This window comes from Schistocerca gregaria, chromosome 1, assembly GCF_023897955.1.
Source record: "Schistocerca gregaria isolate iqSchGreg1 chromosome 1, iqSchGreg1.2, whole genome shotgun sequence".
Taxonomy (NCBI): domain Eukaryota; kingdom Metazoa; phylum Arthropoda; class Insecta; order Orthoptera; family Acrididae; genus Schistocerca; species Schistocerca gregaria.
The window spans coordinates 831,509,411-831,534,069 of NC_064920.1; the positions used below are offsets into that span (position 1 = coordinate 831,509,411).

Sequence of the window (24,659 nt, forward strand, 5' to 3'; positions counted from 1 at the left end):
GAGGGCCATGAATGTGTAAGTCATATTCAGCCAGGTGTCTGGATACTTCCGATCACGTAGTAGACATACACACATTCACACAAATGGATCTCACGCACACAAGGCCACTGCTTCTCGCTGCCAAGGTGAGAATGCCACAGACATTAGTCATGTGTAGGAGGTGCATTTGTGTGTGTGTGTGTGTGTGTGTGTGTGTGTGTGTGTGTGTGTGTGTGGCACGATTCAGGAGGCAGCCTTTTGGCTGAAAGCTTACTTGTTCAATGTCTTTTTTTAGTGCCTGTCTGTGACTCAGCATCTCCACTATATGGTGAGCAGCATTCTATCCTTTTCATAATACTTTTAAAATAATTTTTTATTTATTTTGATATTCTGGGGAAGGGTGTTATTGGTGGGACCAATGTATACAGTTTTCTTGAACAAATTTCTCAGAAGTTAGTTTTGTATTGTTCAATTCAGAGCATGGTATTGCACGTAGTTAAGCACCACGCTCTTCACAATAAGTATGCATTTTCTTCTTACCTTTTTCCTGTTCTTTTGGCTGCAACTCAGTTTTTGTGTTTGCACGTACTTGTTCACAGTGTTTCAAAAAATGGCTCAGCAAACTTGCTTGGACTGATACCTGGTAAGGTTGTCCAGCTTTCCTATGCTGGGAGAATGAATTGATGTGCACACAGTATTTTTCTAGCAAATTTCCAATGAGAGTAATTTGAAAGTCAGGTCTAAGAGACTTACCACCAATTTCTCGTATAATAGGTACGAATTCAGAGCTGCTCTATCCATGAAATGGCAAAAGTGTTTCATATAATATTTTCAAAAACGTTTACTTGTGACTCAATAAATTGTCATCTAAATCAACACAACCCATTCTGTCACTATTAGTTCAGGTTTTGTTTTCACTTTTTTATTTTATTTAGTTAATTAATTAATTAATTTATTTATTTCCTTGGTTTGCATTGCAAACAATGGAAAGGGTCTACACATCTTCCGTAACTCACCTTTGCGTGCCATCAGTTTCCCTTTACGAAAGGTCTTAACATTGCATTTCTCGACTTTTGCTTCCAACAAACTTCCTGGGATTTCCATCCTGTTAATCATAACAGTTCTAATGTGGTCAGTGCTTTTTAGAATGAGAAAATCAAAAACAGCTGAGTATGTTATAAAACCTTTTGATGTTGTTGTTGTTTTCGTTTTTGTGGGCTTCAGTCCTAAGACTGGTTTGATGCTACTCTATCATGTGCAAGCTTCTTCATCTCTCAGTACTTAGTGCAACCTAGATCCTTCTGAATCTGCTTAGTGTATTCATCTCTTGGTCTCCCTCTACAATTTTTACCCTCCACGCTGCCCTCCAATGCTAAATTTGTGATCCCCTGATGCCTCAGAACATGTCCTACCAACCGGTCCCTTCTTCTTGTCAAGTTGTGCCACAAACTCCTCTTCTCCCCAATTCTATTCAATACCTCCTCATTAGTTATGTGATCTACCCACCTAATCTTCAGCATTCTTCTGTAGCACCACGTTTCGAAAGCTTCTATTCTCTTCTTGTCCCACCAAGCGAGGTGGCGCAGTGGTTAGCACACTGGACTTGCATTCGGGGGGACGACGGTTCAATCCCGTCTCCAGCCATCCTGATTTAGGTTTTCCATGATTCCCCTAAATCATTTCAGGCAAATGCCGGGATGGTTCCTTTGAAAGGGCACGACTGATTTCCTTCCCCATCCTCTTCTGCTCTTAAGCCTATTACTTCAAAATCATTCTTAACCGAATCCAGGTACCTTCTCCTTGGTCTACCCCGACTCCTCCTATCCTCTACTGCTGAACCCATGAGTCTCTTTGGTAACCTTGCTTCTCCCATGCGTGTCACATGACCCCACCATCTAAGCCTGTTCGCCCTGACTGCTACATCTATAGAATTCATTCCCAGTTTTTCTTTGATTTCTTCATTGTGGACACCATCCTACCATTGTTCCTATCTACTACTGCCTGCAATCATCGTAGCTACTTTCACATCCATAACCTCAACCTTATAAGGTAACCTGAATCCACCCAGCTTTCGCTCCCATACAACAAAGTTGGTTGAAAGATTGAGCGGTGCGCAGATAACTTAGTCTTGGTACTGACTTCCTTCTTGCAAAAGAGAGCAGATCGTAGCTGAGCGCTCACTGCATTAGCTTTGCTACACCTCGCTTCTAGTTCTTTCACTATGTTGCCATCTTGTGAGAATATGCATCCTAAGTACTTGAAACCGTCCACCTGTTCTAACTTTGTTCCACCTATTTGCACTCAGTCCGTTTATATCTCCTTCCCACTGACATTACTCTCGTTTTGGAGATGCTAATCTTCATACAATAGTCCTTACGTTTGTGATCTAGCTCTGAAATATTACTTTGCAAACTTTCAATCGAATCTGCCATCACAACTAAGTCATCTGCGTAGGCGAGACTGCTTATTTTGTGTTCATGTATCTTAATCTCACTCAGCCAGTCTATTGTTTTCAACATATGATCCATAAATAATATGAACAACAGTGGAGATAGGTTGCAGCCTTGTCTTACCCCTGAAACTACTCTGAACCATGAACTCAGTTTACTGTCAACTGTAACTGCTGCCTGACTATCTATGTAAAGACCTTTAATTGCTTGCAAAACTTTGCCTCCTATTCCATAATCTCGTAGAACAGACAATAACCTCCTCCTAGGAACCTGGTCATATGCCTTTTCTAGATCTAGAAAGCATAGATACAATTCCCTATTCCACTCTTAACACTTCTCCATTATTTGCCGTTAGCTAAAGATCTGATCTGGTCCTGACAACCTCTAAGAGGCATAAACCCACACTGATTTTCATCCAATTTGTCCTCAACTAATACTTGCACTTTCCTTTCAACAATACCTGAGAAGATTTTACCCACAATGCTGATTAAAGAGATACCTCTGTAGTTGTTACTATCTTTTCTGTTTCCAGGTATAAAGATTGGTGTGATATTGCTTTCGTCCAGTCTGATGGAACCTGTCCCAACTCCCACGCCATTTCAATAATCCTGTCTAGCCATTTAAGACCTGACATTCCACTGTATTTGATGAGTTCCAACTCAATTTCATCCACCCCAGCTGCTTTATTGCACTGCACTCAATTGACCATTTTCTTCACTTCTTCAAATGTGATCCTATTTCCATCATCATTCCTATCGCATTGTACATCGAAATCTGAAATATTATTGATCGTATTTTCACCTACATTGAGCAACTCTTCAAAATATTCCCTCCATCTGCCCAAGGCATCCACAGGATTCACCAGCAGTTTTCCTGATCTGTCCAAAATACTTGTCATTTCCTTCTTACCTCCCTTTCGAAGACTGCTAATTACACTCCAGAATGGTTTTCCAGCAGCTTGACCCAAAGTCTCCAACCTGTTTCCAAAGTCTTTTTGGATGCTGCAATTATATGTTTGGCTTTGTTTCTTTCTTCAACATAACTTTGTCTACCTGAGTTCTAGTATGTAGCCATTTTTGATACACCTTCTTTTTCTTTTTACAGGCTGCTTTGACTGTGTCATTCCACCAAGCTGTTTGCTTCATATCCTACCTTTGCACACTGCTATTCCAAGACATTCTTTAGCCACTTCCAGTACTGTGTCCCTGTACTTTGCCCATTCCTTTTCCAATGACTATAATTGGCTACATTCAACTAACTGGTGCATTTCTGAGATGACTGTTATGTGCTTGTGCCGATTTCCTTATCCTGAAGTTCCTCCACTCTTATCCTCCTATATATGGACCTGACCTCCTGCACTTTTGGCCTCACAATACCAATTTCAATGCAGATTAAATAGTGATCAGTGTCATCAAAGAATCCTCTGAGTACATGTGTGTCCCTCACAGCCTTCCTGAATTCCTGATCTGCTGTTACATAGTCAATGACAGATTTGGTTCCCTTGGCTTCCCAAGTATACCGGTGAATGTTCTTATGTTTAAAAAAGGAGTTTGTGATTACTAAGCCCATACTGGCACAGAAAGCCAAGAGTTGTTTCCTGTTCCTGTTGGCCTCCATATCCTCTCCAAATTTACCCATAACCTTTTCATACCCTTCTGTTCGATTTCCAATCCTGGCATTAAAATCTCCCATGAGCAGAACACTGTCCTTGTCCTTTACTCTAACAACTACACCACTGAGTGCCTCATAAAAACTATCCACCCTATCTTGATCTGTCCCTTCACAATGCGAATATACTGACACAATCCTAATTTTCTTGCTAGACACTGTCAAATCTATCCACATCAGTCATTTGTTTACATACCTTATTGCAACTACGCTGGGTTCCATTTCTTTCATGATGTAAAGCCCTACACCCGATTGTTCTGACAGGTAGACCTTGTATTCTCCCACTTCCTCTTCTTTCTCACCCCTTATCCGAATGTTACTAACAGCTACAATGTCAGACCCCAAATTACTTGCAGCCTCTGCCAGCTCTGCCTTCTTCCCAGAGTAGCCCCCATTGATATAAATAGCACCCCATCTCGTTACCATTCGTTAGCTGAGTCGTATCTTAGGGGTCCCTGGTTTGTCATTTAGAGGTTGGACTCCGTCACCTCCAAAGGTCCGAGGCATTTTGCTCCGATTGTTGCCAGCATTGTATCTAAAGTACCAGGGAATCAGGTTGCTAGCCTTACTTGCCCCGGGTCCCATTGAGTTTTACCCCTAATGGTTGAGGGAGTAACCGGTGGATTTGGTAGTCTTTGCCGTCTGAGCACAAAGGTGACCACGACTCGGAATATGTCCGAGATGCCCCGTGGTTCATGAACTATGACATGACAACAGGAACCCACAACCTGAACCAGCAGCTTCACCCGACTTAATTCGACTACATTCCATTATCCTCGTTTTGCTTTTGTTGACATTCATCTTATACCCTCCTTTCAAGATGCTGTCCATTCTGTTCAACTGCTCTTCCAAGTCCTTTGCTGTCTCTGACAGAATTACAATGTCGTCGGCAAACCTTGAAGTTTTAATTTCTTCTCCATGGATTTTAATACCTACTCAGAATTTTTCTTTTGTTTCCTTTACTTCTTGCTCAATATACAGGTTGAATAATATCGGGGAGAGGCTACAACTCTGTCTCACTCCCTTCCCAACCACTGCTTCCCTCTCGTACCCCTCGACTCTTATAACTGCCATCTGGTTTCTGTACAAATTGTAAATAGCCTTTCGCTCCCTATATTTTACTCCTGCCACCTTTAGAATTTGAAAGAGAACATTCCAGGCAACATTATCAAAAGCTTTCTCTAAGTCTACAAATGCTAGAAATGTAGGTTTGCCTTTCCTTAATCGTTCTTCTAAGATAAGTCGTAAGGTCAGTATTGCCTCACGTGTTCCAACATTTCTATGGAATCCAAACTGATCTTCCCCAAGGTCGGCTTCTACCAGTTTTTCCATTCGTCTGTGAAGAATTCGTGTTAGGATTTTGCAGCCGTGGCTTATTAAACTGAGAGTTAGTAATTTTCTCATCTGTCAACACCTGCTTTCTTTGGGATTGGAGTTGTTATATTCTTCTTGAAGTCTGAGAGTATTTTGCCTGTCTCATACATCTTGCTCACCAAATGGCAGAGTTTTGTAAGGACTAGCTCTCCCAAGGCCGTCAGTAGTTCTAATGGAATGTTGGCTACTCCCGGGTCCTTGTTTTGACTCAGGTCTTTCAGTGCTCTGTCAAACTCTTCACGCAGTATCTTATCTCCCATTTCGTCTTCATCTACATCCTCTTCCATTTCCGTAATATTGTCCGCAAGTACATCGCCCTTGTATAAACCTTCTATATACTCCTTCCACATTTCGCCTTCCCTTCTTTGCTTAGAACTGGGTTGCCATCTGAGCTCTTGATATTCATACATGTGGTTCTCTTCTCTCCGAAGGTCTCTCTAATTTTCCTGTAGGCAGTATCTATCTTACCCCTAGTGAGATAAGCCTCTACATAATTACATTTGTCCTCTAGCCATCCCTCTTTAGTCATTTTGCGCTTCCTGTCAATCTCATTTTTGAAACGTTTGTATTCCTTTTTGCCTGCTTTATTTACTACATTTTTATATTTTCTCCTTTCATCAGTTAAATACAATATTTCTTCTGTTACCCAAGGATTTCTACTAGCCCTTGTCTTTTTACCTTCTTGATCCTGTGCTGCCTTTACTATTTCATCCCTCAGAGCTACCCGTTCTACTGTATTTCTTTCCCCATTCCTGTCAACTGTTTCCTTACGCTCTCCCTGAAACTCTGTATAACCTCTGGTTTAGTCAGTTTATCCAGGTCCTATCTTCTTAAATTCCCACCTTTTTGCAGTTTCTTCAGTTTTAATGTACAGTTCATAACCAGTAGATTGTGGTCAGAGTCCACATCTGCCTCTGGAAAAGTCTTACAATTTAAAACCTGGTTCCTAAATCTCTGTCTTACCATTATATAATCTGATACCTTCTAGTATCTCCAGGATTCTTCCATGAATACAACCTTCTTTTATGATTCTTGAACCAAGTGTTAGCTATGATCAAGTTATGCTCTGTGGATAATTCTACGAGACTGCTTCCTCTTTCATTTCCCCGCCCCCAGTCCACATTCACCTACTGTCTCCTCTCCGTTTTCCTACTCTTGAATTCCAGTCACCCATGACTATTAAAATTTCATCTCCCTTCACTACTTAAATGATTTCTTTTATCTCATCATACATTTCATCAATGTCTTCATCAACTGCAGAGCTAGTTGGCATATAAACTTGTACTACTGTAGTAGGCATGGGCTTCGTGTCTATCTTGGCCACAATAATCCGTTCACTATGCTGTTTGTAGTAGCTTACCTGCACTCCTATTTTTTTATTCATTATTAAGCCTACTGCTGCATTACCCCTATTTGATTTTGTATTTATAGCCCTGTAATCACCTGACCAAAAGTCTTGTTCCTCCTGCCACCGAACTTCGCTAATTCCCACTGTATCTAACTTTAACCTATCCATTTCCTTTTTTAAATTTTCCAACCTACCCGCCCTATTAAGGGATCTGACATACCACGCACCAACCTGTAGAATGCCAGTTTTCTGGGGAGGAGGGAGGGTAACCTGTTAATAAACAAAGTAAATTCCTCGTTAAAATTTCCCTGTAACTGTAATGTACCTTTTGCATTTCTCTCTCTCTCTCTCTCTCTCTCTCTCTCTCTCTCTCTCTCTCTCTCTCACTCTCTCTTTCTTTCTTTCTTTCTCTTTCTCAGAAAGAGAAAAGGTGAAGCGTTAGCCCAGCATAGAGCCTGCGCCTACTGTCATGTATTTTTTATTTCAAATGTTAAAAAACATAAGATGTTTTTCCTGTTCGAGGGTAAGAGGAAGGACTTGCTCCCTGTTAATAAACTAAGTCAGGCGCACGGTATTTCAGAGCAAAATTGGCGGTAGCCGTTTTGGTGGTAAGGATAAGTAAAAAGTCTGTTTTTTATGTGCATCAAAGAAAATAATATAATGTTATATTTTACTAACTGAAAGATTGTATGACTCATTATTCCAAGTAATTCTGCAATATATAAAAACCCAAGAAGCCCACCTGTGTACTTCGGAGTTATCACGAAGATCCGATTACGTCATCATGGACACGGTCAAGATTATGTAGGTGGATTCGGCGATCAGACATAGTATTATTAATTGGCATAGCTCAACTTATTGTGCTTGTCAGACATGCCTAAAAATTAACCTCATTATTTCTATATATCTAATCTTTAATTAATTTTTTTTAATATTGTGAAACCACTTTAGAAGCTAGAGGATATTCGCTATGACTCAAATACAGTCTCATTCCCATTCCAAACTACAAAGCAGCATAATTGCCCACTATTTGCTTCACTAAACATTCTGTTGCTAAGTATTACTTAATAGAGAGCCACTCTTTCGATAGTAACAGTTATTTATCAGTGAATAATTCTCATTCAAGAGTATAAACCTCTTCAAATTTCTTCTTTAGATAGTCATTGACAGGTTTTATTTGGACAATTTTGTGGGAGTTCCAGTCTCTTAAATGAACATATTTGTCATTAAAATGAGCTCCAAGAGAAGACTGAATCTACTTTCTCACATAACTTTATGGAAAATTGATGTTTCAAGGACTTCATGCCTTGAATAATACATTTTGAAGTCTGGCTTTTCAATATTACCTAGGAGGAATAACTTTACAAATAATGAATACAATTCACCGTGGTTTCTTTCGTATCCATTTGTGCACATGCGCTCTCTGTTTTGGATTCAGAGAATCGCCAAAAGAAAGTTTTACACCCTGTGAAAGGGAGTTTACTCATGTCTACACTACAATTGACAGACAACAATCTTTTAGAACCAGAACGATTGTCAGCAGTCATCATTTATTCTTTGACATCCTATTAACCACTTGATGTTTCTGATTTGTATTCGTTATAGTATCATGATCACTCTCTTCACCACTACTCAGCAAAGTGTCACTAGACCACTCATCATCACTTGTGTTTAATAATTGGTCTTCATAACACAATAATAAAGAAGGTGCACACCTAGACATGTTTAAACCTATGTATGTACTGTGTAACTTAGGACATCGTTACGTCCGGTACAGACACTCAAATACATTTTGTAGAGCTCACTGATTATGGCAAACTACGTGCCTTAGCACCGTTTGTTGAGCACATGGTGCAGTAGGCCAGACGGGCCAAACTTGATGGAACAAGCATGCATGGTGAGGCAACAGAGCTGCCTGAACACAGTTCATTGAGCATGGGACCAGTGCCAAAATATATGCTGAGCTCACCTTTTGAGCATGGCCAAGGGGTTAATAGTGTGCCGATTATCACAGCCCTATTCAGAATTCCATGCCACTTTCCTTGATGTTGATCTCGTCCTCACCGAAGGCCAGAAACACACTTCTGTCCAAATTAAACCTGCCAGCAAACAAACTACATTTTAACAGTTGCCATCCTTTCCATTTCTAATATTCCCACCCAAACAGCCTTGGCATCTGAGGCAAACAGACTCGTTTGGATGCACTCTCTTAACAGCAATTCATCACCATTCTCCCCTGCAACCTTCACTGCACGTAATTACCCCACCAGCCTAATTCAAAAGCAGATTTCGCGGGCCATCACATCCACTCCTGGTACTGCTGATCGCTCCAAAAAAACAGAACTTCAGAGCACACCACTGGTGACTCAGTATTATCCTGGCCTGGAATGTATTAATCAGCTGTTTCGATGGGGCCACGACATCCTAAAATCATGCCCTGAAATGAGATCTTTCCTACCTGAAACGTTTCCCACCACACCTAGAATATGTTTTCGTTGCCCTCCCAACCTCCGCAATATTCTTGTCAGACCCTATGCTCTTTCTGCACCCATCATTCTACCTTATGGCTTTTATCCCTGTGACCATCCCCACTGCATGACTTGCCCTATGCACCCTCCTACCACCACCTATGGCAGCTCTGTAATTGCCAAAATATATACTATCAAAGGGACAGCCACCTGTGACACGACACATGTTGTATACCAGCTGTTAAGTAAGCACTGTTCAACCTTTTACATCAGCATGACTACCACCAAATTATCAATTAGGAAAGTGGGCATAGGCAGAGGGTGTATACTGGCAACACACAATATCATGTTGCAGAGCATGCTCTACAACATGACCTTGGTGCCTGTTTCACCACACTCGCCATCTGGGTTCTTCCCCCAGATGCGAGTTTCTGAACTCCGCAGGTCTTCTTGTGCTACAACATGTCCTTGGTTCTCGCCATCCACCTGGCCTTAATTTATGTTAATGCATTGGTCTCAGTATTTCTTCACTGTAACTACTCTTTTCTTAACTTCGTTGTAGTTTTCTACATCTTTCATTGTCTTACCCATCTGTTTTTCACTGCCCCCTCCCACCTCTGTTATGTACAACGCACTTAACCTTTCACTCTTATCAACTGATGCATGATGTTTAAGCCGTAATCTCTGTCTTGTATATTACCCTGTCTTCCACATTTAAGTTTTCAGATTTTCAAATCTCGTCTGATGCAGTCCCCAACAGTCGGTCTTTACTTCGCATCCCATGCGGTAATTCCCACAGTTCTTGGTGACTTTCCTGAAATCTACACCTTTTCCTAGACTTCTCCAGTCCTTTTCCTTCATGCGTCATCCTTCCCCTTCAACCCTTCTGCGTGGAGGAGTAGCCACAGGCTCTGAAAGCTTTCCTAATTATAACTTTCTTTGATGTGTGTTTTCTGCCACCGCTTGATGAGTAGATTTTTTTATCTATACAATGAAATTATTTTGTCAAAAATTCATTGCTTTCGTTGTTATTTTATTTTATAAAGTAGGTATAGATAGATTTCTTTTGGACAATCTTTATTTGAACAGTAAGAATATATTTTTATATTAAATTATAATCTTTTCTCCTTATTTACAGATCTATTTACACCGAGAAAATATATTCATAATATCTTTTAGCATTAATTAAACATTTGTGGCTGTTTTATTAATTATTCAAAAAGCAACATTTCACTTATAATGATGTGTTAAAAAATTGCATTAATCATCATGAGTAGTAGTTTAAATTCCTTACAGTACATAGTTTCTTTCTCTATTCTCATTCACGTTACCTCATGCATTTAGTACAGCATTTATTAAATATTATGCACACTTTGAACAGGCATAACTTTTCTAATGTTTGGAATCAAAAATAAAAAAAGAAACAAAATGTTTTTGTTGATTGACTATGATGATTGATTTTACAGATCCGACAACTTCCAGAGTCTGTAATAGTTGAAACAACAGAATACAAATGCCTGCAGTCACAGTTCTCTGTCTTGTACAACGAGTCCATGCAGTTGAAGACTCAGTTGGATGAAGCTAGGACACAGTTACAGACCAGCAAGAATGCACACCTGAGACACATAGAAATGATGGAAGTAAGTTACACATGTTAACCTGTATTAGTTTTTCCAGTTTCTATTCAGATGGAAAATTTTATTCCCCCCTTAAGAAATCTTTACCATGTTTGAATTAAGATGACAGTTATTTTCTCATGTTTCACTAATGTTTGAATTATTTGACATTACTAGAAGTCTGATACTATTGTATTGGTGATACCCATAAAATTTTTGAAAAAAGTAATGAGTTGGTGGGTTAGTTGTCTGCATTTCCTGTGGATCACAATTATGATCTTTGACTATGAAGAAGGAAGGAAGGTTAGGTTAACGTCCTGTCGACTTTGAGGTCATTAGAGATGGAGCACAAGCTCGGAATGTGTCAACATTAGGAAAAGAAATCAGCTGTGCACTTTCAAAGGAACCATCACGGCATTTGCCTGAAGGGTAAAGGGAAATCGTGCAAAACCAAGCTGTTCATGGCTAGACGCAGGTTTGAACTGTCGTCCTCCCGAATCTGAGTCCACTGTGCTAACCACTGTGCCACGTCGCTTGATCTTTTGCTATGATGTGGAACAAGTTTATTTTACAATGTTAGTACATGCTCTCAATGGAAAGTATGGCACCCTACAGAAATTTATATTTAACTATATTCAGCATCAACAGACCTCCCTCCCCCCTTACACGCACACACGCATGCAAAAACACGTATTATTGCTGCTGCTACTGCTGCTGCTGCTGCTGCTGCTACTACTACTACTACTACTACTACTACTACTACTACTACAGCATTCAAAAATTCTTTTGTGTATATAGTGATGATGATGTGTGGCCATATCAACTGAGCTGAGAGCTACGACATATTTATCTTAAATTACAACAATATAGAGGAAGACAGATTGTTGCTTACTATAAAGAAGACACCTCAAGTTGCAGACAGGCACAATTAACACTTACATAAAGCTTTCAGCCACAGCCTCCATCAGTAAAAGAGAGACACATAAGAATCGCACACACAAACATGGATACCTCACTCACAAATAACTACCAGCTCCAGCATATCGGGCCGGACTGCAATTATCACCTGGGATGCAAGCAGCAATCTGGAGGGGGCAGGGAAGGGGAAGGAGTAGTAATGTACAGGTGGGAGAGAGACAAACATTGTCTGCTGGCGTATGCACAAAGTAGACTGCCAACAGGTGGAGCATCAGGAGGTTGTAGGGCAAGGAGGTGCGAAAAAATGAGCAGAATAATGGAGGAGCAGGGAAAGACGGGTGGATGCGTTGACAGAGGGCTGCAAATAAACAGGGAGGGAGATGAGAATGGGGAGGAGATAATAGGACAGAGGGGATGGAAACTGTTGGGTGGAGGGTTTAGGTACAGTATGTTATCATTAGTCGAGACCAGGATAATTACGCGAGCAGAGAATGTGTTGTAAGAGTAACTCCCATCTGTGCAGTTCAGAAAAGCTGGTGCTGGAAGGAAGGATCCAGATGGCTCAGGTAGTGAAGTAGCCACTGAAATAAAGTGTGTTATGTCCTGCTGCATGTTGAGCCACAGGGTGGCATGGTTTGCTCTTAGTCACAGTTTTGGCGGTGGCCATTCATTCTGCTGGACAGCTTGTTGGTACTCATTTCAATATAAAAAGCTGTGCAGTGATTGCAGCAGAGCTGGTAAATAACATGGCTGCTTTCACAGGTTAGATAGCGATATGAATATGATAGTGTTGATTTATGGTGGTTTTGGTGGGAGGGATTTGTGCCAAAGAAGTGCTTCCATTGCAGGGATTGGAAGGAGGAGAGTAGGTCTTTGACAAGTCCAGCATTGTTAAATTTGGGTTTAGGCTTAAAGGGGATGCATTTGGATAGGACTGAAATTTTGGTGGAGCTGAGGGTTTTGGTGGAAAGGTTAACGACTGTGTACAGGAATATTTTGGCTCTGGATCTGGTGGAGAGTTGGTAGTGAGTTTTGGGGATTTGGCAAGTTGAAAAGGTCAGCTAGGCGGGGTTTAGCTTCTATGAGGGGCGCACGAGGAGGAACACTGTGGCTGCAATAGGGGTTTGGATAGTTGTTCCCCACGGTGTCAGTAGGAGGTCAGGATGTTGGATAACTTATGGAGGTGGTGTCTGGATAGCTCCTTGAGGAGCTGGAGAGAGAGGGATTCAATTTCAGAGATGTGATATATGTAGTAGGGATTGCAGAGTAGTAGTATCTTGTGGAGAGGTGATTCTGGAATGCCTGTGCCATGGAGATGTGTTTTTGCAGGACCAAGTTTGTGGGGGCCAGCGAATGGCAGAATCTGGAAATGCATAGGCGATTGTGAAAGGAGGGGTGGGAGTCAGAAAAAGGAATGTTAATGGTTAAGCTGTTTGATGAATTCCATGGTTTACACAGCATTTGAGAAGCAGGATGTGGGACTCTGTTTAGGATTCTTTTCTGAGCTGGTACAGAAAGATACAGCAATGGTCCATGATGGCAGGAATGGTGTAAAGGAAATGGGAACGATGCAGAAATGGGCGAAATAGTTTTTATTATTTGATTTTTGCCGAACAGCTTTCTTAATCATATAACCCTATGATGTATTACTTTGTTACTCTTTTCTATATTATTACTCTTTTCAGTGTCCATTCTTTCTCTTTCCTGTGATTATTCTCCAAATTCCAAACTGCATCTACTTGTGACCCACAGTGTGTCAATGATTGTCTGTGCAGATTGTTGATTGCTGCATCTAATGACACAGATTCTTTCCTCGATAGTTATAGTTATTCCATTGATCCCACGTCATCTCTCACCCTCATGTACTTAAGCATTTTGTTTTCCATGCCTGCCCATGGCACATGAACTTTGGATCCTTGACCTAACCTATCCCCCTCCCACTCCCTTCACTTACGGCAGCACACACACACACACACACACACACACACACACACACACACACACCTCATTGTTCCTTTTCACCCCACATTTCTGTTTGTTAGGTATTTGTCTACATTTTTATGTGGTTTTTGGGCTTTTGTGTGTTTGTGCATATTTTTATGTATTTGCATATAATAGAGAGAAACATTCCACGTGGGAAAAATATATCTAAAAACAAAGATGATGTGACTTACCAAATGAAAGTGCTGGCAGGTTGATAGACACACAAACATACACACAAAATTCAAGCTTTTGCAACCAGCAGTTGCTTCATCAGGAAAGAGGGAAGGAGAGGGAAAGACGAAAGGACGTGGGTTTTAAGGAGAGGGTAAGGAGTCATTTCAATCCCTGGAGCGGAAAGACTTACCTTAGGGGGAAAAAAGGACAGGTATACACTCGCGTGCGCGCGCGCGCGCGCGCGCGCACACACACACACACACACACACACACACACACACACACACAAGCAGACATTTGTAAAGGCAAAGAGTTTGGGCAGAGATGTGGATACTTTCCACTAACACCAACCTGTCAGAACTCCGGAGATGGTAACTTGCCTTTCAGTATATTCTCTCTTCTCGTTATTCGCCAAGCCTCAACCTCCGCTAATTTCAAGTTGCCGTCGCTCATACCTCACCTGTCTTTCAACATCATCTTTGCCTCTGTACTTCCGCTTCGACTGACATCTCTGCCCAAACTCTTTGCCTTTACAAATGTCTGCTTGTGTCTGTGTGTGCGCGAATGTATACCTGTCCTTTTTTCCCCCTAAGGTAAGTCTTTCCGCTCCCGGGATTGGAATGACTCCTTACTCTCTCCCTTAAAACCCACATCCTTTCGTCTTTCCCTCTCCTTCTCTTTTTCCTGATGAAGCAACCGTTGGTTGTGAAAGCTTGAATTATGTGTGTATGTTTGTGTTTGTTTGTGTGTCTATCAACCTGCCAGCGCTTTCGTTTGGTAAGTCACATCATTTTTGTTTTTAGATATATTTTTATGTATTTGTGCATATTTTTACATATCTGTTCATGTTTCTGCTTGTCTTTATGTATTTTTTATGTATGTTTATGTATCTTTTCACTTATTCAACTCCTCTCACAACCACCAATGCCTATTTTGCCCTTTTCTGTGTCATTCCCGCTAACCATCAACACACATTTTGCCCATTTCTGTGTTGTTCTCGTTTCCTTTACATCACTCCTGCCACAATGGATCTTTGCTCCTGCTTTTTGCGCTGGTTCAGTAAAATAGCTTGTCTTTATGTATTTTTTATGTATGTTTATGTATCTTTTCACTTATTCAACTCCTCTCACAACCACCAATGCCTATTTTGCCCTTTTCTGTGTCATTCCCGCTAACCATCAACACACATTTTGCCCATTTCTGTGTTGTTCTCGTTTCCTTTACATCACTCCTGCCACAATGGATCTTTGCTCCTGCTTTTTGCGCTGGTTCAGTAAAATATCCCTTTTCCGGTGCTAAAACCCAATCCCACATCCTATTTTTCAAATGCTACCTAAACCACCCAATTCCTCCAAATGGCCTAACTGTAAAGATTCCTTTCTCTGGATCCCACCTCTCCTTTCACAATGACTTACGCCTTTCCAGATTCTGTCAATCCCTGGCCCTAACAAACGTAGTACATCAGAAACACATCTACATGGCACAGGCATCCCAGAACCACCTCTACTCCCTCCACAAGATACTACTACTCTGCAATCCATACTACAAGCATCATAACTCTGAAACTGTATCCTTTTCTCTCCAGCACCTGGAGGAGCCTTTCAGACACCATCTCCATAAGTTAACCAAATTGCTGACACCCTACCACCGCTTCAGGCACCACTCCTCAACCCCTATTGCACCCACAGGGTTCCTTGTCGTCCACTCCTCATAGCAGCCAAATAATTGTTCAGGACTTTCAGAAGAATATCCACAAAGAGAGGGAGGGCAAATATACAAGAATCACTCTGTAATCAGATTGACAGTTCATGTACCCAATTTGCTGACCAGGATAGTATACAGAAGAATGGAATACCAAAATTGAATAAATAAACATGGTGATAGAATGTCTATGATGGAATATAAGCAATGGAAGCAGTCATGTAGTGTAGACACATAAACAAGATGAAAACATTGCTAATCTATCACTGTCCTTTTTCAGAGCTAAATACAGTATAATGCACTCTAAGTATACATAATAATTGTGATGATAGTGTCGTTTTGTGTGCGGTGTTCTATGTAGTGACAATTAATATTATTCACAAAAATGAAAGAAGGTGCTGTATCTGGTCCTTCTAATAGCTTGACATCTTTTATGTTACATCAACTCATTACTTGTCCGTTTCTTTTATAAGCTAGAAGCTGACTGCTCTTGGGAGAGTGAGGGGGAGGGGGGATGAGGATGCGGATGAGGAGGAAGAGGGAGTGTGGATGAGGATGGCGGTCCTTAGAAATTGGGGGGGGGGGGGGGGGTAGCTTGTCCCAACAGCAGACAATGTGCTACGAGCTGATGGCAAACTTTTGCTCCCAGCAACCACACATATGAGGTAAGTTAGTGTGTGCCATTAATACATTGTACTGGCTGTGCAGCCCAACTGGGATAAATTATTGTGTCAGAATTGAGGGTTTATTTAAATGGATAGATAAAAAATCTGGTCACCAAGTGGCGGCATAACACACACATATAAGACTGTTGTGATGTGCAAGCTTCTGGAGCCAGTGGCTCCTCCTTCAGGCAGAAGGATTGAAGGGCAAGGAAGAAGGGTGAAGGAAAATGACTTGTAGTGACCACAGTTTGCAGTGCAGTGCAGTTCGGTTCGGTTCACGAGTACATCACCTGTGTGTTATATCGCACATACTTTATTTTGTGTGAATAAATTAGTTACATGTTGGCTGCCAGGAGTACTGTGTTGTATATAGTTTTTTACATGTTCTTGTTTTCTCCATGTTAGTTCTTTTTTTATACTTAGTTCCTGAGTAACCACTCAACAAGTCACTTATTCATTTTCGCATGAGTCTTGCCTTGACATGCACTATGTCTAAAAGACATCCTGTATTATTTGCTGAACGAACAAATAAAGCTCTTGTCATCTCAGCATTGGAGATATCATTGTGCGTTATTTATCGCAAACTACCAGGCTAACCAGTCGAACAGGCCAGAACCAATGCCTACGGCCAAACTGATGACCCTGATGTGATTTATCGCCTGCCTGACGCACGAAATAAAGTGATACCATAAGATGATGGAAGATTTGACTGCGACCAACCCTGCTGTATCCAGACTCGCCATTAGACTACCACCCTTTTGGCCTCACAATCCAGCACTATGGTTTACACAAGTTGAAGCTAGCTTCTTTTACTCTGGAATAACTGCCGACACTACCAAGTTTGCACCGGTCGTGAACCAGCTCGATCATCAATACATGGTCAAAGTGCAAGATGTGATTACCACACTGCCAGAGAATAATACCTATGACCAGCTCAAGGCAGAACTTATCCTCAGAGTATCAGCTTTGCAACAAGGCCGTGTACATTGTTCTGTCTATCTACTGCAAACAATTCTATTGCGACGCATGCTACACATCGTTTTGAACTAGATTTAGGCCTTCGTCGAGTGTTTACGTGGAATTTCACGATCTCAAACGTTGCCAAGCCAATAATAGGAGCACACTTCCTGGCACGTTACAACCTTCTGCCTGACATCACCAACACACACCTGGTCGACCAAACCACTGGACTGACGGCTGCAGGATTCTGGCACCACGCAACCATCTAATCTGCCAAGCTGATTGAAGCAGCAGACAGTGAGTATGCCACCTTACTTCGGGATTTTCTGGCACTGGCAAAACCACCAGGTACACCTAAGAAAGTGAACCATAGCACATTGCACTATATAAAGACCACCAAGGGGCCGCCATTATCCCGTAGACCTTTGCGGTTAGCCCTGGATCAGTTAGCTTTTGCCAAGGCCATATTTGATAGAAAGATTCGAGAGGGTATTGTGCAACCATCCAGTAGCCCTTGGTCATCGTTGCTACATCAAGTGCCTAAGAATTGCGGTGCATGGCATCCGTGCAGGGACTATAGAGCACTTAACACCTGTACAGTGCCCAATCGTTATGCAGTTCCGCAATTACGACTACATGTTGAGTGGTGCTAGCCTGTATAGCGTGTTAGACTGCGCCAAGGTGTACATGCAGATACCCATTGCCGAATAAGACATCCCGAAGAAAGCCATAATTTTGCCATTTAGCCTGTTTGAAAGTAAATTTATGTGCCTCAAATACACTGTGCAGACATGGCAGAGATTTATTGCCTCAGTGTTGCAAGGTCTGCCATTCTGTTTTGCCTACCTTGAGGACGTATTGGTATCTCCAGTCGCGCCAGAACAACACTGCCAGCATCTCATACAAGTTTTTAATTGGCTAGATGAATAAGGCTTCATTCTCAACACAGCAAAATGTATTGTTGGTCAACCACAGTTAATTTCCTTGGCCACCGAATCTCTCTGTCTAGCTTACTACCACTACTTGGAAGTGATGTCTGTAGGGTGCCTTCCACTTTATCTACATATAAGGAGTTGTCACGATTTTTGGGAATGTGGGATTCCTGCTGCAGACATTTACCTCATGCAGCAGATACTCAGGAACCATTAATGGCTGTGCTGGCAGGTCCGAAATGCAAAGGCAGCGTGACAATACGGTGGACAGACCGCCTGCATTTGAATGGGCTAAACAAGCAATAGCGGACACTGCTTTGTTGGCACGTCCTGAGCGAAGTGCACGGTTAGCGTTGGTTGTAGATGTAAGCCAGACAGCTGTGGGTGCAGCGTTGCAGCAATACAACAATGACACCATCTCAACGTAAGTGGAGTGCCTATGATTGAGAAATTTTAGCGATATACGAGGCAATCAAATATTTCCATCCTTAGCTCGAGGTCCACGAGTTCATCATATTTGCAGATCATAAGCCATTGACGTATGCCTTTTGACTGTACAATATTAACTGTTCAGAGGCAGCGCAACCAATTACTGTATATCGCGCAGTTCAGCAGGAACATCCAGCATATATCCGGGATCGAGACTATAGTAGTGGATTGTCTTTCCTACGTCAGCAGTGTCTCCACCATAGACTACACGGAATTCACAGAAGCACAATTTACAGACCCGGAACTACAAGAGCTGTTGTAGGAAAAAAAGTTTACATTGAATCTGCAGTTAGTCAGCATTCCTGGTACAGGCATCAAGTTTTACTGTGATGTGTCCACAGTCAAATCACAACCGTTTTTACCCGCAAGAATCAGGAAAAATGCGTTTTCATCTTTGTACAACCTGTGCCATCCTGGAGCATGAACTACAAGAAGCCTAATCTCAGCTCATTTTGTTTGGCCAGGCATGAAGAGACTGCTGTGAGTGGACCAGATGTTGTATACAGTGTCAGTGCAGTAAGGTCAGCCGGCACGTGCATGCATCTATCGAAAACTTTCCTGAAACCACCATCCATTTTACGCATGTACACATAAACGTCGTGAGACCGTTACCATATTCAAACGGCCATCGATATTTGCTGACGATGATTGACTGATTCACGTGTTGGCCAGAAGTGGGCCCAGTGGAAAATGTCTTGGCAGAAACCTTGGCTTATACCTTCACAGTAAACTGGGTGTCATGACTTGGCTTTCCTCTGCACATCACCACAGATAGTGGTAAACAATTTGAATCTGATTTGTCCGCAAAGCTAACAGCGTTCTGTAGGATGAGCCACCACAACACAACCAGCAACCACCTGGCCATTAGTGGCATGAAGAGTGTTGGCGCTGCACTTTGAAAGCAGCCCTGATGTACCACGTTGCCAGGTGGACAGAAGCTCTCCCAATGGCCCTGCTTGGCTTACAAAACTTACATAAGCCATATCTAGACAGTTTCTCTGCAGAACTATTGTATGGAGAGTCATTACAACTGCCGGGCGAATTTATAAATGTGACACTACAACCTGATATAGAACTGTCTACCTGCATCAGTCACCTTCATGATCATGTCAGGAAAATCTGACGTCCGCAACCATCTAGGCACAAAGATACCAGGACATGCACTCGCATTATGTTACAAACTGATGGCGTAAGACCGACCCTGCAGGCACCTAACACTAGGCCACATTAAATCATCAGTAGTGGAGGTCATACCCTGGATATTCTTGTGAATAGAAAACGAGCCTCTGTTAAAATTGATAGGGTCAAACCGGCCTACGTCTTTAACGAGCTACCCCCCACTGAGACACGGAGAACACAACTTCGCTCAAAACCTGGCCTGGCAACAGCAGCTCCAGCATCACTGCTGACCAAGATGTCAGCACCAGGGGACCAGCGCACCACGAGGTCTGGTCGGCGCGTCCACTTCCCGGTGCGCTTCCTGGATGGCACTCCGCTTCCGCTGAGGAGGCTGTTGTAGGGACCACAATTAGCAGTGCAGCAGAGAGCAGTTCGGTTCATGAGTGCATCACCCGTGTGGCATATCGCAAGTATTTAATTTTTGCGCTTATAAATTAGTTTCTGCTGGTCGCCAGAAACGGTGTCTGTTACTTCGTGCTGTTTATTCTTTGTATATGTTTTTTTTTTGTTCTTGTGTTCACCATGTTAGTTCTTAAGTATCTTCTTTTATACTTTGTTCTTGAGTAACCAGTCAATAAGTCACTTATTCGTTTTCGCGCGAGTCTTCCGTTGATGTGCACTGCGTCTAAAAGACGCCCTGTAGTAATTGCCAAATGAACGAATAAAGACCTAGTCATCTCAGCATTAGAGATATTGTTGTGCATTATTTATCGGAAACTAGCAGGGTAACTGGTCGGAACCTGGCCCTATGGCCAAAGACTGGAGAGGTCTTGGAATTAGGATAGATTTAGGGAAAGTCACCCAGAACTATGGATCAGGGGAGATTATACCATACAGGATGAGAAGGAAGGACCTGCAGTTTTTGGTGACTTTCCCAAATTTACCCCTTTTCCTAGACTTCTCCAGTCCTTTTCCTTCACCCTTTAGCACGAAGAAGGAGCCACTGCCTCCAAAAGCTTGCCAATCACAAAAGTCTCTTATGTATGTGTTCTGCCGCCGCTTAGTGAGTAGATTTTTTATCTATCAAATTAAATAATTTTATCAATAATTGAGAATTCAGGATTTGTTAGATGAGGACCATTTTACTGCAGGAAACAAAAAAAAAATTGTAGAAGTATTTCTGATGCTGCATGTAATGTAAGCAAGACTTAAGAAGAAAAGTAAAATGCTGCAAGAAGTTTGAAATCATCAAAGAAGTAGATATACACTGCAGGGAAATGCTGTTAATATACTATACATATAAGAACCAAGAGGGAGCAATAGGGATGGAAGACCAAGAGAGAAATAGTCGCAGTAAAATGGACATAAGGTGGGGTGCAGCCGTTCTCTTCTAGTATCAAAAATGTAATGAAGGAAAGAAAAAAGTAGCACAAGTGATTTTAAAATCCATAGTGAAAATATATCAGTGATAATATTCATTGTGGACATTGCTGTCTTCTGTGAAAGTTGGAAGCACTACAGGGCTTTGGAATGCAATTAACAATTTACTGAGCACAGAATATGGATTGCGGGTAAACTTGAGCAAAATGAAAATATTGAGGAGCAGCTAAATTGGGCACCACATAGCAAATGAAGTGAAGAAATTTTGCTTTCTTTGAAGCAAAATGATGAATTACACAATATTGTGAAAAGGAAAGAGTGGCAATTGGGTGGGGATTAGGAGGAGGCTGGAAATTTGGGCGGGGAGGGAGATGGATAGTAGGGTAGGAGTGGTGGACAGTGCAATGTCCTTCCTTCTTTCATTTCGTTCCTGTGTTTCTCTTGTCGCCTTGCACACTGCACTGATCGCCACCCTGCCCTAGTATCCCTCTCCCTCCCTGCCCTAGCCTCCATCCAATTTATACATCACCACATTAGATGAGACAATGACATATGTTCATTATCGCAGATCCTTTCACAAAATTCAAGATGCCTATCCAAATCGCCCTCATTCATCAGGTGAAGCAACCTGGGAATGTAGGGTTTCCACTTTGCTTGCTTTAAAATACAGTGAACAGTTGCGTTTCTTACACCCGATTAATACACAGCCTGCCATAGGGACAAATTTGGGGATCTTGTGAAAGATTGTACCACTGTCTCCACTCCTGTTTCGTTTGTTACTGATTTCCCCCCAGTCTGCTTCAGCTCACAAACACTTCCTTCACTTTGATTTGTTGCATAATATCATTTATTCTTATACATGACGGTGTCGCAGTGTCAAACCCTGTCAGCCATCGTCTCTGCATTTATTTCAAGTTTCTAGTAAAAATTTAGGGTAAAATCCACTTCCTTTACTCCACTGAACAAGTTTCCAGGCATATTATTATTTACATATTGTTACTGACAACTGAAAATAAACAAGTGGCTACACACACTATTGATGGAAACACCATATTGTCACAAATATATCAAGTTATCATTAATACTTCCTCTAAAGTACAAACAGTCTAAAACCCTATGTGAGACATCTTGCATATTTACTTTCTTTTGTGTTGCTCTGTCAAAGGAAAGGCAGTTAATAGAAATTTGCTGAAACAGTGGGTTAAAAAGACACTATTGTACCAACAATTAGAGTAGCCTTAGAACAAATCTTTTGGTACAAAAATTAAGTTACTAATGTAATGACAAATTTTGCATTTGGGAGTGAAGTATGTGCTGTATCTGGGTTATATTAAAAATGCTACGATCCGAGTTGCAGATAGCTTTTAAAAAGTTATTCAAAATGACACTCTAGATGCAGCATTCAATGCAATTTACAAAGTATCCAGTGAATTGTTGCAGTCAACAGTTAACTTAAGAAAGTGTTACTGGTACGGAAAGTACCGCAGAAAACAGTGTATTCTACATGAGCCAATAAGTAAGGACTCTTGTATCGACGAACATAATCTGTAACAAGCAGATTAATTTAGTCAGGAGTTTGTACGACAGTAGTAGCAAAACATTTTCCCCATCCATGTGTTTAGGAGTTCTGAGGGTGTGGCCATCAGCTTTACAATTTTCACCCATTGTTTACCTGGTCTGCGTTATAAACAACTCTCTCTCTCTCTCTCTAACTCTAACTCTAACTCTAGCTATAGCTCTAGCATTGAAGTTAGCCATTGCTGTTGCACACAAAGACATGAAGATTTCAGTAAGTCTGCCAGATACGATTAGTGTCAGTTCTCATAGTGTAGATGATAGCACATGAGACTTCCCAGCCTTTGGCTTGTGTTTGACCCTTACTACCGCTCCCCTTCCAATTTTTGTATGACTGTTGTTCTGATTTAGGGAATCAAAACAAAAAACACGTTTAGCGACACTATCTCTGGCAGGCTGCTTGATTTTGCAGGTGCAATCATATGATTGCCTGACAGTTGTTTATTGCATATTGTAAGCATAATGATGGGTGTTTTGTTAAAAGTATTGTTATGTTTCCAAATCTTTTGTTTCCCTGTCCTTGGTACTTTTGTAAGTCCTATTCTCTCAAGCAATTGTTTTCCTGCCATTTAAAATTTTGTATGCTTCATGTTTCCCAGATTGTGCACTTTTGAACCACTACTTCAAACTTCAAGTTGATTTCTGTGGAAACTAGGTTGGGTTTGTGCTCATGCACAGCCTGTAGGATAATATAGTACTGTACAATTTCAGAATGGAAATCTTTTCAGTTTGAAAAGAAATGTAGGTATCATTGTAGGGTCACTTTTTGAATGTTTTCATTGTTTTGTCATCTGACACTCAATCATCAAAAACAGCATTTGAATTGATTTTTCCTCTTAAAGGAACATCATGTAATGCACAAAACAATATGCAAGAAACAACTGACGAATTTGTTTGTACTAATTTTTCAAGAATCTCACGGTCTAGTTCTTCTGTACTCTTAGTTATCAAAATTTATTTTCTTTTCAATTGTTTCTGTGTCATTTGGAATTCTTATGCATTTTTACAGATTTGAATGGGTGGGCTATGAATGTGTCATGATGATTGTCATGCCTTATATGTGACAGGAAAAGCACAAGCAGCTTACAAAGCATGCCTTTAACCGCTTTAGAATATGCCAACCTTGGATATTATTACAGCCAGTTCAATCAAAAAGTTCACTATACGCTATCTGTCATTCTCGGAATTATAATTCAAGCAGATCCCATAAGATTTTGTCCAGTGTAATTTCAGACATAGGAAATACTGATCTTTTCATCAAAGTGCTTGAAGCCAGCAAAGGTACTCGATAGGCCTGCTTTTTCTCCATTCAGTACAATGACTGTTATTTTCAAGGCATCATGAAGTCATGTTACATCAAGTCACAGAATCTCAGCTTGCATGGCTGTCTTCATCTGTTTTCAGTCTTGCAAAGAACGACTAACAAAGATGTAGAATAATAACTGACATGTGATCAATGGGCAGCTACATCACCTGTCAAAACTTTGTTCCTGAGAAACCTTAACAGTGCTGTGACGTGATGGCCAGTGTAAATGCCGCCATTAACAATGCATTGTGGAATGTTTTGACTTGCTGTGACTTTATGTGATGGCACATGACAGCTAGTGTAAACTGACTTTTGAGATGCTAGAGTTTAACTTGCCATTTTCTTGTGATATTTGATGACAGGTGGTATATTTTTTGATTCCACCCACTTTCGTTTTTGGTTTTCATCCTTTTATGAATTATTGTAAACTTACAAATTTGGTAATTTTATGCACTCTCTTCACTATATTTTTACACACAACAATGCACAAAATTTGAAGTCAATCTCATTTATACACCACTGCTGACTTACAGCTCACTTTTGACTATTAAAGA

The 24,659-nt window shown here is 41.2% G+C and overlaps 1 protein-coding gene across 5 annotated transcripts in view; it reads left to right on the forward strand.

Annotated features, from left to right (window-relative positions):
* The window catches only part of LOC126272043 (E3 ubiquitin-protein ligase Bre1), a 263,497-nt gene that overhangs the window by 91,756 nt on the left and 147,082 nt on the right, over positions 1-24,659 (forward strand). For all 5 annotated transcript variants that reach the window (XM_049974561.1, XM_049974569.1, XM_049974584.1 and 2 more), the window contains exon 8: positions 10,754-10,927. In XM_049974561.1, the coding sequence (XP_049830518.1) occupies positions 10,754-10,927 (174 nt within the window). The remainder of the gene's footprint in view (positions 1-10,753; positions 10,928-24,659) is intronic.